Below are 15,663 nucleotides of genomic sequence, written 5' to 3' on the forward strand. Positions count from 1 at the left end.
TTTTTTGTTCTTTTTAGGTGAAGCCTAAATAGCGAGGAACCGTTTTAATAAAAAAAAAGGACAATTTATTCACATACAAGTTTTAATACAATCTACAGAACTATTTATACATCCTAAAATCGGAATATGAAACATTTACATCTACATGTAACACGCCTGAAATCGATATTCAGATGCACATAGTGAAGATCTTATAATAACATCTCGCTAAAATTTTATAAAGTTGGCACAAGAAGAAACAACATTTCCGGTTTGTGTAATTGTACTCTTAAGGCGAATGAGTAACGAGAACTGGAAAACATCCAACGAAATGTATGTACATTACAGCTAATTTCTCTAGTTTAAAAAAAAAAAAAATTACCAACATGTAATATACACCGTATACATATATATAAATGTTTATAGACATGAGGTTTTGGATATCACCCAAGTGAACGTATTAGTGGAAAGTAAATTGAAATCAACGGACAACCTAACCTTGCACACGGTGCGTAAATAACGATTTTAGCATTTTTTCCATTCAACGTACTTTAAATACAACGATTATCTTAATTTACTATCTATGCATTTAGAACTAAACAATGATAGTTATTGACATTAAATTCCCTATAAATATCTACGAACAACGACATAAGAATCTGTTACACGATCGTAAAGCGAACTATCGATTTAATCGTGCATTCGTGTTCCCCTTCAGCTATACCAACAATTTATTAACTTATTGACACCTGAGATGTCAGGCCTGAATTTCTCGATAAGAAAAGCAGACATTTTGTGGAACCGTTTAACATTTAATATTGGTTGTTCCTTTCTTTGATGTCTATTGCTTGTCAAAAGTATGAAATAATCTGGCGACACTCGTGTCTTCGATAATACGTTAAAACAATTTTCATTTCTCAAATCATTACGAACAAGTAGTTAACAATGAATGTCACGTATTCTGCATTATACTTAATTTTGTGTCAATCGCGTATTATTAAAATCTTAACGTTAGAATGAACTTTCATTATCGTAACGGAGAAATTTTCGATGTTCAATCCCAGTTTAAACTCGTAACGGAATTCTTATGGGCGCCATCTGAAAACCTGTGCGTAATTTGATATTCGCTACAGACGTAATGATAAATTGTTAAACTCGAAAATATATTTCATGGCCTCCGCGTTGTACCCTTCGAAGAAAAAACAACTAAGCATACGATGGATGAGAAAGGTATGTCCCTTAAAAAGTATCTCTATGTTACAAACTTAAAAATCTACGAACACAACCATGAAACAAATTTGCTAAAATATAAAATAAGATATTAAACATTTATTTTTACATATCCATCTTATGGATAAAACATCAACATTCTTAAAGACCTGTTAAACAGGTTGCAAAAACGTTAAAATCTCAATACGAATTTTAGATATGTTGATTTATAAAGTCATGCTTCCGTGCACGCTTTTGGCTAGTTATTCGAGTAACCTTAAAATGATCATTTTACCGTTTCGTTAAAGATAAAATCCTCCGCGCCCGTTAAATTTTAAGTAACACGTACCTCCAACAATTACCGTAAATTATTTCATCTAAATAACACGTATATATTTCACGATAAATTCGTTCAACCAATGCAACTTCGCGGAACCCTACGAGTTCTTTTTTTTTCCATTTTAAGCGGAATAAAACTAATATTGTCCTTATTAAATTTGAATGATACTATTACTTACATAAAATCACTTTCATTAAAATTAGGAACAAAACCGTACAAATGCTTCGTGTTACTCTCCATAGTACTTTCTGTGTCTTTAAATGCTTATTAAGAACACAAAACTTACGCATCGAATATCAACTCGGAGTATCAAATTGAGATTCATAAAAACTTTAAAAGACAATTCAAGAGCATTCAAGAGAATTCAAGAGGCCTATCCGCTGTTTCTGTTTTCGTTGCTCCGTCATCTGGCAAGCAATTAAAGCATTTGAATGTTAATAAACATCTTTGAACAATTTCATAACATCGGATGACGATAAACGAGTTACCTGATCGCGAAGCTCGGAAAGTTGCTGTGACAAACACTTCACTAAATCTTGCGTAGACTCTAACTGAGACTGTAAACTTCTTAACTCTACTTGTTCCCCTTCACCCTCGTCCGCTGCCAACGATTTGGCTCTCAATCTCGGGAACCAGTCAAGATTACGATCCTGTAAAAAGTACACAGAACTTAAAAGTTAAAGCACGGCTCAATGTTTCAAAGCTCTATGGACTATTACCTTAACCATGGCGTAGACGTACGACTCAGGCCCCGTGAATTCTGTTGGATCTTTCACTTTTACTAGAACGATGAAATACAAGTAATGCCACATATTATGCTCGTGTTTTATGTGTTCTTCGAAAGAAACCGTTTTGTTATCGAACGATGATCTATTCAAACCTACGAAACAAAGATGCATAACGGTAACAAAGCAACTATAGAAATAATACAGAGTGCCTCATGTAGTGAGACAAATTAATGCACTTACCGCATATGAAACAAGTATTCTTTAAGATCAATTCCTTTTGTTGCTTCTCTGATCTGAGATCGGCAAACGTGTCAATGATAACACCGAAAATGAGATTCAAAACAATGATTATTACGATGAAGAAGAACAGTAAATCGTATACGACTCTAGCAACAAACAACGGCTCCTAAAATGAGATTAACAGGGTTTTAAAGACAATGCTTCGTCGTATTTTGTATCACTATACTCACTGTACTGGACGGTGCTCGTAAAATGTCTCCTATGCCACCACCATTTCTTAAACCTTGATTCAAAGTGGTAACAATACACATAACTAAGGAATCACATGCTCGTTCCTTTAAGTCCCCTCCTATATTAATTACTTCCGATTGACTATCTTTGTCGTTAGCTGTGTAATCATGAAATTTTTATTAGTATCCAATTATGCTCGCCTGAAATTCAACTGGTTTTAATATTAAAAATTCGAAATACCTTCGCGACTGTATCGAGACACTGTTTCCGTTGCGTCGCATTTCTCGTTCTCAGCAATATTGCATGTGCCTGTATTTCCTTCCGTGTATGATGCTACAATTGGTATAAAGATACAATATTTTTTTTTTGATACCATTAAAATAGCTGTCATAAAGCATAACACAAGAACTTACACATAACGTCCTCATCGACGGTTACTAAGAAATCATCTTTGAAAAACATGAACCCAATAATGGAGAACATATAAACTAGAATTAATGCCAGTACAGCAGTGAGTATAATTGATCTCCCATTTCTTGTAACAGATCTTATTACATTGAGCAACGTTTCTTCGCGATATACTACGTCAAACAGCTAAAAAACGAAAGAAGTTGAATGTTCCGTTTTACTTATACACTGCTTACCCAAATATACTTACTAAAACTGAGTAGAAAAATGGATGCATACAAATCCCAAGAACACAAAACATAAGATACGACATATGATACAAAATTTCAACATTCGTCACTATTTGCTCTAAGCTCTTCGTCAAAGTGCCCTGATTACCTATAATGCTTATAAGATGTACAACTTTTAATACAACCTGAAAAATACATGCATTAGATACACACGTATGACTTGGATATACAATATATTTTCACTTAAATTTACCGTAACAAAACCAAGTAACCATAATGTTGGCTCTGGTCCTATGGAAAAAATCAGTCGTAATATTGTTGAAGCTACTAACGTACGTATACCAGATTCTCGTGGTAACGTAATGATAATAACCGAGGACGAAAGCATCACCGTCCAAATGAGACCCGACAAGTGTGAACTTAATTCTAAAATCGGGGAGAAATAAATATTTAATACGTTCAATCTCGATAACTTCCTATGAAATATACTTACTAGGCACAGAATCGACAAATGGATAAAAGAAAGCTACAATAAGGTTTATGAGTACTGCACAGTTGAATAAAATATTACTCCATAATGACATGTAACTGCTCATCCAAAATAATACTGGTTGACCTAAGGTAGAAATAGACACATTTTTAAGAAAACGCTCTATAAATTAAAGTAGATTAAATACCACAAGCACAAACTTTGGAACACTATACCTCTAAGTTTTTTCTGCCATTTCATTTCATTGAACATGTCTTCGGTTCTTTCAAAGAAGTCGGATACTTTAGATCCTTGATCATCGCGGTCTGTGGTATGCAATACTTTGATTTTCGTGTCTACAGTGATAAGTTCACAAATTTCTGGAATCGGAAATACAATTTGCTCCAATGTTCTGTCGTGCCTAACAATCTGAAACGGAGTCATTTGATATATTTATTGCGATATGCGTGCCATATGGGATATAAATGTAATTTACTTCAATTTGAGCTGTATGAGTTGCATAATATTGCAATGCCTTGTTTATCTTTGGATCGGCATTGTTCTGCTCGGAAGGTTTTAACATCGACGCCAACTCTTTATTGTGCTGTGCTAATTGATGGCATAAGATATAAATATTATGTCCGACCTGAAAATCAATTTCATTAGTGCCAGGATGGTTCCTACTTGTATGTACTAAATTTGCAATCCCTCGACTATAATTACTTCTTTGGGCGATACTCCTTCTTCGCCATCCGTAGACGAATCATCGACATCGCCGTCGTCGTCCAAAGATTCTTGATGGAACGCACGACACGCGACGTCGACCAACTGTTTTGGATTCATATTGTACAGAATTCTCTCTGCGTTCTCGCTATCGCCTCTACTCTCCATTATAGCTAATAACAATTTGCTAGCATTGTTCTTCAATTCTAACACCAAGTCCATCCTAGTCTTCCCCAAAGGATTAATATCGTTCAGAATCAAGGCAGTTATTATGTCTAATCCATTGGACTCGTGAGTAGCAATGCAATTTTGATTATCGTGGCATGGTCCCTGACAATACTCTGTCAACGTCTCCAAGGTCTGATTAATTAATGCAACGTTATGTTCATTGATGTACAACCCCAACAATCCTAATCCGCCAGTTGTTGAACCACAAATGCAGTCCAGAAACATGAGGGTTTCTGATACTAAATTGAAATTAGTCTTGTTGTTTTGATTGCGGAGGAAGTTCTGCAAAAGTAAAAGATATTCAAGTTATTACTTGGTGTAAAATAATTATTCACCAGTAATCTTTTCAAAAGAATTACCTGCAAATCGCGATTATGATTTTCACACAATAATTGCAAAAACCGTAAAATCGGTTGCATTACTAAGACTTTTACGCTCAATTGCCCTTCGTCCCTTTCTGCGCCACTTGTTCCTGTACGATGTCTTTCCAATTTCTCGGCTATCATATCTTCTAACGCGCTACCAAGCGCTGCATTGTTTGTTGCATCCTCGCCGGAAGCGAGATTACGCACATTCGCGTACGCTTGTACGGTAGACGAAGCAGCCTGATTTAATTCCTCCCGTAATTCATCTGTTATTACAATTCCGTTAGGTTTCCCTACAGTGAAGAAAACGCTAAGTTAAAGAAAACCCAAATGGAGGCTCTACTTTGATCAGAATATCATCTTATAATACCGGATGTGCGTTTCTTTGATATCTTTTCTATTTCCTTGTTCTGCTCCTTGTCTTCATTAGCTTTTGCTGCTATGTCGGAAGTATTTACCGTTACGGTGGATTTAATTTCCTGTTGGGCATCTTTCATCTTATCATAAAAGACCTAAGAATTGCAATTTTAATTATTACTTGAGCAGCTACTTTAGTAAGCAAGAAATGCAATGGCATAACGTTGAGAAAGGTACCTTGAAGAATGACTGACTCAAGTCATCACCCATTAGTTTATTGTACACGCTCTTTTGTATAATAGGATTCCCTCCTTCTAACAATGCAATGCCAAGTTCAATGACTTCTACAAATATACTTGGAGAGTGTACGCTTTTAATTACCAACTCCACTACCAAATCTGATGCGCCCTCGCGATCAAGGTGACTCTGAACTTCGTGTAATGTACGCCCTGCCCGACTTAAAAGTTTCGCTGCGAGGAATTAAACAAGTGTTTAATACCGTTGCATGCACTAACATTATCGAAGGAGTTAACGAATTTATTTATACCCCCTGGCCCATGTGTGATTGGCGCAGTATGTGAGACTCCAATATCTACGTTGTCTGGTTTTTGTAGAAAAGATTTTCCAAAATAGCGAGCCAAAAGATTGTTCCTCAATGCGTCCCCCTGGGGAAAAGGAAACCCGGGTATACATTATTATAATGGGAATAACTTTAAATGAAATATGATGTACCAATACATCGTGCACAATTCATAAAAATCCAATAACTCTCGTAGGTAATTCCAGTGCGACAATTATAATGTATTATAGAAATGTCAATCTAATTATTAATCTACTAATAAAAATAATTAAATTGTGTATGTACATTATTTGTGCACTGAAAATTTGAAAAATATTTGTGCAATTTATAATACGTTGTTAAGTATCCTAGCCAATTTTACGTATCGGTAAAATGCACAAGAATCGCTAATGTGGTAGAGCAGTCATAATCGAATCGTATATATCATTGAATATTCTGGAAAATGCATAATGTTAAAAATTTATGCGATTTAGGTGTTTGGAAATTTTAAAGAAAAATACAACGAGTTAAATAGATATCACACATAAATTTAAAGAATCAACCATTCAAAAATGTATTAAATAGGTGGGAGCAGCAAAGTTGATAAAACACTTTGCATATAACATTTATACCACGTGCACTATGCACACAACGTTTTACAATTTCTAGCACAAATATTACTTACATAAAAATGGAGATATTATTTAAAAATACGATATTATCTATAAATTCTACATTGCTGCTCTCATGTTACTAAAAATGTATGTAGCATACATTACAAATGCTAAAAGTGAGATGTCTACAGACGTATTGGTACACCCTATCTGTAAAGAAGTGTATGTACACGTTTAAATACAGTAAACTTTCTTATTATTTCTGTTTCTAAACTCAATGCCCATACTGCAATATACATGGAAAGATATTTTACACTATGTAAAATAATGTTTTAAAATCCTTCATAAATTTTGATTCACGATAAATCGATATTCTTGAATTTATTTAAATATTTATCGAAATATCTATTTCATTAATCGTACTTAATACGAATCGATACTGCTTCAAGGGATACTCATATCGTAAATCAGAATTAAAATATGAGTTTATGTTATATTTATTAAAAAAAAGGGTAACAAGGGAAGAGAAGATGAAAGCAGAGCATGAACTTACGTGAATCTAATAAAATTAATCAAGCACATGCATAAAGAGCCTACACAACGTACATTATGTTTTGTACTTAAGCAAAATTCATGTTAGGTGATGTGACAATGTAAAATTTTGTAGAAATTGCTAACAAAATAAGTGTATTTACATATCAATGTTGAAATACATTTTCATTTATCATTTGGATATCCTATGTTTGTGTATACTTGTGTGACAATTGAAGATATTCAATATTGAACGTTATATAATATATAACGACAAAGTGACGGTGAGACATATTCTCAGAAATATAAATCAAATTCATATTGCCAATTTATATACGTTGTGCCCACAAATTACCGTTGTTATCTACTTTAATTTTTACCCGCTCTTGCTGAGTCACATGACGAGTCTCAGACTCATCAACAGACCCGGCTCCAACTTGTGACTCGATCTTCCGTTCTGTTTCTTCTTCTTCCAAGACACCTTCGATCTTCGTTCGCAGCATGAAAACATCTTTACCTACATATCTATTCTACGAAACCTACTCACCCACTGTTACTTAAGTCTTTATGGTGTATACATAAAGCTTATTATGTTTTATCTCATTTGCATTTTCTATATCGCCAACTAAAGAAACTGTTAATTGCGTACTGATCATCTAAAGTGCCGTGAACATATGGGCATTTAGCTTTTCAGCGAACACGTAAAGTACAAGTGGATACAGAAACACAAATTCTCGTTAATTTAGGTTTAACTAGAACTTGGAACAGTAACATATTCAATCAATAGTACGAGGTGCGGTGCCATTTAACGGTAGCGAATCCAGATTAACAAAGGCATGCTGTCGAAACTAGTTTCCTCAAGCTCCTTACTTTCATAGCATTAATGATTTTTGAAAACCTAGGCGAGCTGTAGCTTGTGTAGAATCATTCTGTATAGCATTAATATTAGAAAACTGAAGACATGACACAATTAAACTTTTGGTACCTAATTCGAATTCGTTTAATTATCGGGACAAATAAACGTTACTCCCCCTGCTAAAATGTGTCTTAGCTCGCAATAAGAAATCGTTGTACTGTTGTACCCTTTGAGAACTGTATACATAGAATACGCTTGACATGCACCTTTGTATACGAAATATCCATCATCGGAATATCGACCCAATCATCAATTGTCAAGCATGCCAAAAGGATTGGTTACCGTTAATTAATGTGAATAACATTTCTCCAGAAACAACTGAATGCCCTTTTCCGTAAAGTAGTGTTCCTTCTTTGTATGGTAAATGATTCTTATAACTTCATGCAAAACACAATTCTATGAAACTCACTTTTTCTCCATATTCAGGATCAATGGCCATCATTTCTCTAAGGGTCCCTAGCACCTTGACACATAATTTCTCCTCCTTTTCTTCAAGTAATTTCTCGGTATGTTTAATTAATCTAAAATCGTTTAATTGTAATCAGTGGCGTATACGGAAATATACTAAACTAACTGAGAGCACAAAAGATAGTTACCTTCTAATAAATCCACCATTTTCGCAACTTTTTCTCGCGTCAGTTGCTGCTGGAAACAGTAATTCCGGTCGATAGAGAATATCCACTAATAAAGATAATTCTGATTGAACTAGAGGTTTCAATTGTTCTTCCAGTAACGATACTATGTCCTGTAATCCTTCAATGATACTTCGATCCAGGCGCATCAGCTAAATAAAAATATATAACTGTATAGTAGTCATACATGATTAGAATGATTCTCAATCCCATAGTCAGAGACTATTAACATATCATTTTCTAGAATAACCATTCAATGCAATACATTCAATCAGCTAATCTAATATATTCACAATACATCACACATGTCAGTGTTACTCTATTGTACATACAAATTACATATCATATTCTTCAATAATCGTATACTACACCTATAAATTAATATTAGCTATATAGCGGTATAGTTGTGAAGCTGTCAAGCTGTTAAAGTGTCAGATTCTTATGAGTGACTTTTACCTCATCTTTACTATCCTCCTCATTAATTAAGTCACTCTAGATGATTGAAGATTGTGTCAATTATAAATTGATACATTTAATATTGTAAACTAAACTAGATGAATTCATGAATAATTTCTAAAGAATCTTTATTATTACCTGGCTTTGTGTGCGTTCTATTTTCGGTTGTTTTGCAGCTTGGAGCCATTTACTCGTTTGTCTACTGAGCATTGCTGCTTTATTAAACATAGAAGCAACTTGACTTTCCAAATCAGTTGGAATGGCTATACCTCTACCTTTGGCTAACGTTTCAAACAAAGAGTATTTTATTATAAAATAGATATAAACAGAAGTCACGATTCCAATAATAACATTTTCACTACCACAATGTTAGCAGTAACAGTCGCTTACCTACATCTGACAACGTCCGTATACAATTTTCCACATTAAACCTTTGGCCAGCATTTAACCATGAACATTGTGAAACTTTAAAAGCCGCATGGAGCAACTGAACGAATATAGGTTGTCGTGTCTGTTATAAAAAAAACCCATATATCTCTTAATATCGTCAAACGATTTAATGAAATAGCTAAAGTTAAGGATATAGTAAATACATTATTACACCATTATAGCTTGGATTAATTGCTACTTATTCCTCGTTTTTAAAGTCCCTTATCTTAATCAAGCCTTTAAACGCAAAACATTTTCCATTACAATCCCGATTGTATAGAAAATATCTATTCATTTTAATGTATTGAAAATTTATTATTATTTTTGTTATTTCTTTGCATTCGATATAACACACTCATTGCCAAGCAATTCCAATAAAGAAATATTCCTATAAATATTGAACCACTGATCCATGCTACAGAATTGCAAAAGAATAGAAATATTTTAAACAGCATATAGATGATACAGAAAAATATTCCAAATAATAAAGAACATATGGTTAGTACTCGAGAGAGTTTAAATAGCAAGCTTGCTTCATTCATTGAAGACAGTGAATGTGTTAGTATAAGTTTCTAGAAACATGTACAGTCATTTATTCAAAAATATGTAATGTAGAGAACAGTAGTTGAAATCATTCTAACATTAAAGATGCGCGCTTGTGTTTGTAATTCTACCTGTTCTTTGATTCATGCTGTTGCGCTCTATATATTCATGTTATTGAATTAAACATATACATATGTACATACAAGAAACATTTCAGGTTTATATAGTACATATATTATGTATGTACAATGAAGAAAAAAAACATCGTCCAAAGAGTTACTTTTTCATTGTAAATTTCAGAACTAATATCATTCACTAATATCACGTCCCCGTATACCATGTTAGTATTGCTGTGTATTTACAAGTGCTCAGAATTGATTGAGCGTTTTTTAACTCGGTACTCACATAGTCAGTAAGATTATTATCAGTATTCCGGTCACTCTCCTTGATGCTCCAATATAGTCTAGCCTCGTGCAGATGTTTCTATTAGTAAATCAACCCACCACCATATAGACCCAGCACCCAGACCCAGTAAACCAATGTTGATGAGTCAAAGAAGGCCAGGTGTTGCATGCCAAAAACACAGAACATGCCGCTGATGCAATCACCAATTACCAAGCACACATCAAAATATATATTACCATTATGGTAATAAATTTATAGTATATTCTGGCCTACCATACCGCAATAGGCAAATAAATAAATTAAAACAAACATAAAGACTGTACCGGGAAAAAATAAAATAAATAAAACGGGTTATTGTATTCAAACAAATACTAATATCTCTATGCGCGTGTGACATGTACTTGGTTTCTAAGAAAACTTAAATTAATGTGTTTTTCATGCAAAGCAAGAAATTATCAGATAAATAAATGACAGGATATTCGCACAATTTTTGTACATGATTATGTGTTTGTCAATTATGTTACTTATATCTATTATATACCAACTTATTTCATTATACTTATACTATATATATATATATATACGAAATTTAAATTATTTCTCTGCAAGTATTTTTACACAATATCATGATATTCCTGATCTACGATAGTACAAGTCCGTATACCTTTACCTAAGCCCTTTTTTTTTTACATCAATACAGATTTCAAGCCATTACATTAACTGGAACTAATGTAATGGGTTCGTATTGTTTTCTACTAATTACCTCCATTTCGATGAACTTCAGTTAAGTAATGAAACACAATAAATATTTGATTTAAAGATTACTCGATTTTATGTTCGTACAATTATAGCTACCATTTTAACGGGATAAAAGCACCTTCGCTATTGGAATATAACGACTACATTTATTATAAACATTAATAAAATTCGATCTTTTTTTTTAACAATTTAGTGTATATATAGTTTATCTTAGTGCAACAATAAAAATACAATCAATGAAGTTGAATGTCGTAAAATACTGTAATATACACAGTCTCCAATTTAAACAAATTGATATGATTGAAAATAAAATATTTTTCATAAGTAATAAAACTTAACATTACGTGAAGATATGATTAATTTGTGCTTTGATTAAGATGACAAAAAACACATTTAATAACAGATGACCGTTTCTTTGCTTCAAAGACATTTATGTCTGTAAATTGGAGTGCTCACATACTCGAAACAATTAAGGTGCCATATCCACCACATAAATATTGACGTTAGTCGACAAATTTCTGTAATAGGCTTGTACCAATAACACCGTAAATTTGATAAAACGTATGTATTCGGAGATACAGTATTTAAAAAAAAAATAAAAACTATAAATTTTTTTTTAACTAGTGTAATGGACAAATACGATACCTGTACTGTAGTACTTTGATCTGAAAATGGACTGCTAAAGAACGTTGTAATGATGTTCATTAGGCAGCCCGTCACATAATTTTCTAGAGCGGTATCAGCGTGTTCGCGATCGTGCGTGGCAGTTGCTATTATACTCATGTCTACAATGAAAGATTTTTCAAACAACGACCACATATGGTTTGACGTATAAATTTCTTTCATTTCTACTTCCGTATCAATATAACAATGATTCAGAAAATTTATATATGCTTCTTTGACCTGTAAATATAAATATACATAGTTATCTCCCACGAGTTCATTCGAAGATCATCGATAAACTTACATCCGGTATAGCATCTGGATGTGATACCATAACGACAATATCGTCTAATGGCAGAAGACTGTGGCATTTAATTTCCGTATTAACATTTTTACCCATGGTGCAGCACGCCAATAATTTAACTAATTCTACATGGTACCTGGAATACACATTAAAATTAAATATACGGTATAATCTATTTGGTTACCGTGTCTTCAAAAAATACGCACTTGAGTGGACTGCTTTCATCCATTCTATGTCTTTCAGATCGCATCATCTCCACAAAATGATTAAAAGAAGCTCTATCGTTATAGAAAACTAGAACATCTTCGCCAGACTGAACCATCTATACAAACAACAATTAATTTAATCGTTTAAACATCTACCTAAAGTCACCCATTGTCTACATACGCTGGCTCACCTCTTGCATCACCATTTCCTGACATTTTCTAATGAACTGATTTTCAGCCTTCACTACCGTTTGAAGGAACTTCAAATATTGCACATGCTTCCCATGAGTTTCTATGCAATGAACGAAATGCTGTATGACCTTGGCGCTTACTTCATTGCACAACGTCGAATTATCTTGAAATATACTACATACTGTTTGAGCTTCGCGTATACCGGGATTCAAAAACAAATCCAATTGCTTGTGCAACAAAACCTGATTCTGTTGATTGCCTAAGCAGAAATTTTGCAGAAAGTCGTGAGCTAATCGCATTAACTCGTTCATTCTTACATCTTCCTTAGCATCGAACGGGACTTGCAATAAGTCCAAGACAACAGTATGCACTCCGACATTGCGTAAAAGCCTTTGCTCGTGCTTCCGTGGTTTTATCTGACCACCAATCGTTTGAATACACAGTTTGTTCATACGAATTAGAATTTGCTGTATTTTTTTATATTCCTCCGCCTGGTCTGAGTGTAACGGTGGACCGATATCTAAATCTATCGCAGACCCTATAATTCCAAATATTATCTTCTCCGTGGCAACATCGAATTTGTTTAAATCTGCTATTATCAATACCTTTCTTATCCGATGTAGACAATTGAGGCGGTGCTTTACGAGGAGTAGCGCTCTCATCCTCGTCTTCTTTACTTTTCTTCTTTTTACCACCGCCATGTTCTTCCGAGGCTTTAGATTTGTACACCCAAAGCTCAGACTTTTCAACCGATTGTCGTAAAACGTCCAAATCAGACTTTATTTGTTTGTAAGACTCAACGTCACTATCGGATACTAAGAGTTGTACCTATTCGCGGAGAATTAATTAATTTATCTGTTCGTTACTGTTACGATACTATCAAATATGAAATGACATACTTGTTTGAATGCTTGTAAAACTTCTTGCCTTTGACTAAAATGTCTAAAAAGCAAATGTAATGCCCCGGAGACTAGCGGAGGATAATCGTGCATTGCCAAATGGAGCAAAACGCGCAGAAACGTCTTGCCGCCCTGGCCATCCAAATCCAAAGCTACACATTCCTCGCTGAAATGCATAATTTATGAAACATTACAATATTAAAACGGAAATGGCAAATATAGTATTACCTGCTTCCAAATATCCCCTCTGCTTGGGTACCTATTAATTCTAAGTCAATGGTTTTTTGACCAAGACTCAAGTCACCGGAAGCTCGTTCAGTTTCATCGAACTCTTGTTTAAAAATACTTAACAAACAAGAGATCCTATAGTCCAATCGGACATCGAGTATGAATTGTAGAATCTCAATTATTTTCAGTTTTGTATCCATCACCAAGGGATATTCCTTCTGCGAGAGTGGTTTGGGCCTCGGTGATGTACTTCCAGCCAATACTTGTCCAGCTGAACCCAATGTTAAACTTGTCATCACGGCTCCCATGTCTCCGATACATCTCAGTACTCCACCTTCAGCTGCTCGAAGAATTATGAGTAATTTCAACCAGTTATTTAATACATCAATTACAAAAAGTTGTACGTAATTTGATTAGATAATACAATCCTTTTACTATACGCTTAATAGAATATTTATATCGATACGTATAAAACATACAAAGGATAAAGGACGAGTGCTATAATGACTACAGGGCACAGTACTTAAATTATAACTCCAACAGACTTATATTACGTAAATGAACTTTCATTGTCATTAATTTATAATCGTGAATTACCTGTCTCCTGGGAATCCACTGAATCAGCTTTAGAATTTTTCAAGATAAATCAGTTAGTTACACTTAAGGATACATTAATACATGTGAGTGTCTATTATGTACATTTGTTTCTTCGCATGTGGCATCAAATTAATTATATACAAATAATACTCGGAAAGATTTTAAGCACAATATTACTTTATGTACATTAAAAGATAGTTTTGTTGTTATCGTATGTTTAGGTATAGCAGCGGGGAAACCAAATTATATTCTATCATGCACAGAAAGCGTACGATAATCGGGAATCACCAATATGTACAAGGAATATTGCATTTTTTATATAATCCACATGATATTAGTTTGATCAAAACAGTATGTCAGTATGTGTTGAACAGAGAAGAAATGGCCATCTACTTACAGTCGATATCACCGGTTGGAATTTTCCTTTCGGCGACGTCGTTATCAGAAATACAGTCCAAAATACTGAGCAACGTTTTAGTTAATCTTAAAAGGTCGCTGAAACTGTAGAACCCAAAGTAAATTAAATCGCGTGCCAATTTGACAACCTGAAAGACATTTCCATAAAATTTAGCAACCATTGTTTTCTTATCAACAACATACATTAATTGAATTCCTTACTTCAAACGTAAGCTTATTCTGTTCTTGATCCGCGAACGACCACATTTTAGCAACAACGTTGCATAAATAATCTTCCACAAACATTATAGTGGCGCTAAATTTAGCACGAACACCTTCCTTATTTTGATCCCGCATTCTGTTTGCATCATAACTGTAATCAAACAATACATTGCACAATCGTTCCCGAATATACAGGGTGTTCGCCCTCCCCCCTCTGAAAAAAATTTGAATGGGGGATTCTAGAGGCCCAAGTAAGACGAAAATTAAGAATACTAATTTGTTCATTGAGGCTTTGTTAAAAAGTTATTAACGTTTAAAGTTCCACCCATACTGAATTTTTTTCTCGAAAATGCGTAGGATTTCGGGGGTATGTCTACTGACCAAAAATGATTGTATTTGACCCCTGCAACTGTACATAATTTTTCCAGAACGATTTGAAATTTTTTAATTTGGTCGAAAAATTTGTCCACGTTCCTGAATTTTTTTCTCGAAAGTGAGTAGGATTTCGGGGGTATGTCTCTTCACCAAAAATTATTGTAATTGACCCCTGCAGTCAAGAATATTTTTTTTAGAATGATTTGAAATTTTTTAATTTCGACGAAAAA

At 34.0% G+C, this 15,663-nt stretch overlaps 1 protein-coding gene across 5 annotated transcripts in view; it reads right to left on the reverse strand.

The window, feature by feature from the left end:
- Positions 1 to 42: 42 nt before the first annotated feature.
- The window catches only part of LOC143341310 (inositol 1,4,5-trisphosphate receptor-like), a 52,996-nt gene continuing 37,375 nt past the window's right edge, over positions 43 to 15,663 (reverse strand). For 3 of the 5 annotated variants that reach the window (XM_076764157.1, XM_076764156.1, XM_076764155.1), the window contains exons 15-48: positions 15,059 to 15,209; positions 14,838 to 14,985; positions 14,441 to 14,467; positions 13,844 to 14,183; positions 13,616 to 13,781; positions 13,322 to 13,544; positions 12,716 to 13,254; positions 12,525 to 12,640; positions 12,319 to 12,454; positions 11,997 to 12,254; positions 10,593 to 10,670; positions 9,606 to 9,726; positions 9,354 to 9,496; positions 9,216 to 9,251; positions 8,724 to 8,911; positions 8,537 to 8,648; positions 7,592 to 7,699; positions 6,055 to 6,172; positions 5,745 to 5,977; positions 5,521 to 5,662; positions 5,145 to 5,443; positions 4,558 to 5,067; positions 4,331 to 4,480; positions 4,071 to 4,263; positions 3,859 to 3,981; positions 3,619 to 3,791; positions 3,386 to 3,550; positions 3,141 to 3,321; positions 2,968 to 3,060; positions 2,727 to 2,884; positions 2,497 to 2,662; positions 2,248 to 2,408; positions 2,017 to 2,178; positions 43 to 1,935 (exon numbers count right to left, since the gene is read on the reverse strand). In XM_076764157.1, the coding sequence (XP_076620272.1) occupies positions 1,873 to 1,935; positions 2,017 to 2,178; positions 2,248 to 2,408; positions 2,497 to 2,662; positions 2,727 to 2,884; positions 2,968 to 3,060; positions 3,141 to 3,321; positions 3,386 to 3,550; positions 3,619 to 3,791; positions 3,859 to 3,981; positions 4,071 to 4,263; positions 4,331 to 4,480; positions 4,558 to 5,067; positions 5,145 to 5,443; positions 5,521 to 5,662; positions 5,745 to 5,977; positions 6,055 to 6,172; positions 7,592 to 7,699; positions 8,537 to 8,648; positions 8,724 to 8,911; positions 9,216 to 9,251; positions 9,354 to 9,496; positions 9,606 to 9,726; positions 10,593 to 10,670; positions 11,997 to 12,254; positions 12,319 to 12,454; positions 12,525 to 12,640; positions 12,716 to 13,254; positions 13,322 to 13,544; positions 13,616 to 13,781; positions 13,844 to 14,183; positions 14,441 to 14,467; positions 14,838 to 14,985; positions 15,059 to 15,209 (5,980 nt within the window). In that variant the 3' untranslated portion in view covers positions 43 to 1,872. The remainder of the gene's footprint in view (positions 1,936 to 2,016; positions 2,179 to 2,247; positions 2,409 to 2,496; positions 2,663 to 2,726; positions 2,885 to 2,967; positions 3,061 to 3,140; positions 3,322 to 3,385; positions 3,551 to 3,618; positions 3,792 to 3,858; positions 3,982 to 4,070; positions 4,264 to 4,330; positions 4,481 to 4,557; positions 5,068 to 5,144; positions 5,444 to 5,520; positions 5,663 to 5,744; positions 5,978 to 6,054; positions 6,173 to 7,591; positions 7,700 to 8,536; positions 8,649 to 8,723; positions 8,912 to 9,215; positions 9,252 to 9,353; positions 9,497 to 9,605; positions 9,727 to 10,592; positions 10,671 to 11,996; positions 12,255 to 12,318; positions 12,455 to 12,524; positions 12,641 to 12,715; positions 13,255 to 13,321; positions 13,545 to 13,615; positions 13,782 to 13,843; positions 14,184 to 14,440; positions 14,468 to 14,837; positions 14,986 to 15,058; positions 15,210 to 15,663) is intronic. The other 2 variants (XM_076764158.1, XM_076764159.1) reach the window with 2 other exon arrangements.

Source organism: Colletes latitarsis, chromosome 4 (assembly GCF_051014445.1).
Source record: "Colletes latitarsis isolate SP2378_abdomen chromosome 4, iyColLati1, whole genome shotgun sequence".
Lineage (NCBI taxonomy): Eukaryota > Metazoa > Arthropoda > Insecta > Hymenoptera > Colletidae > Colletes > Colletes latitarsis.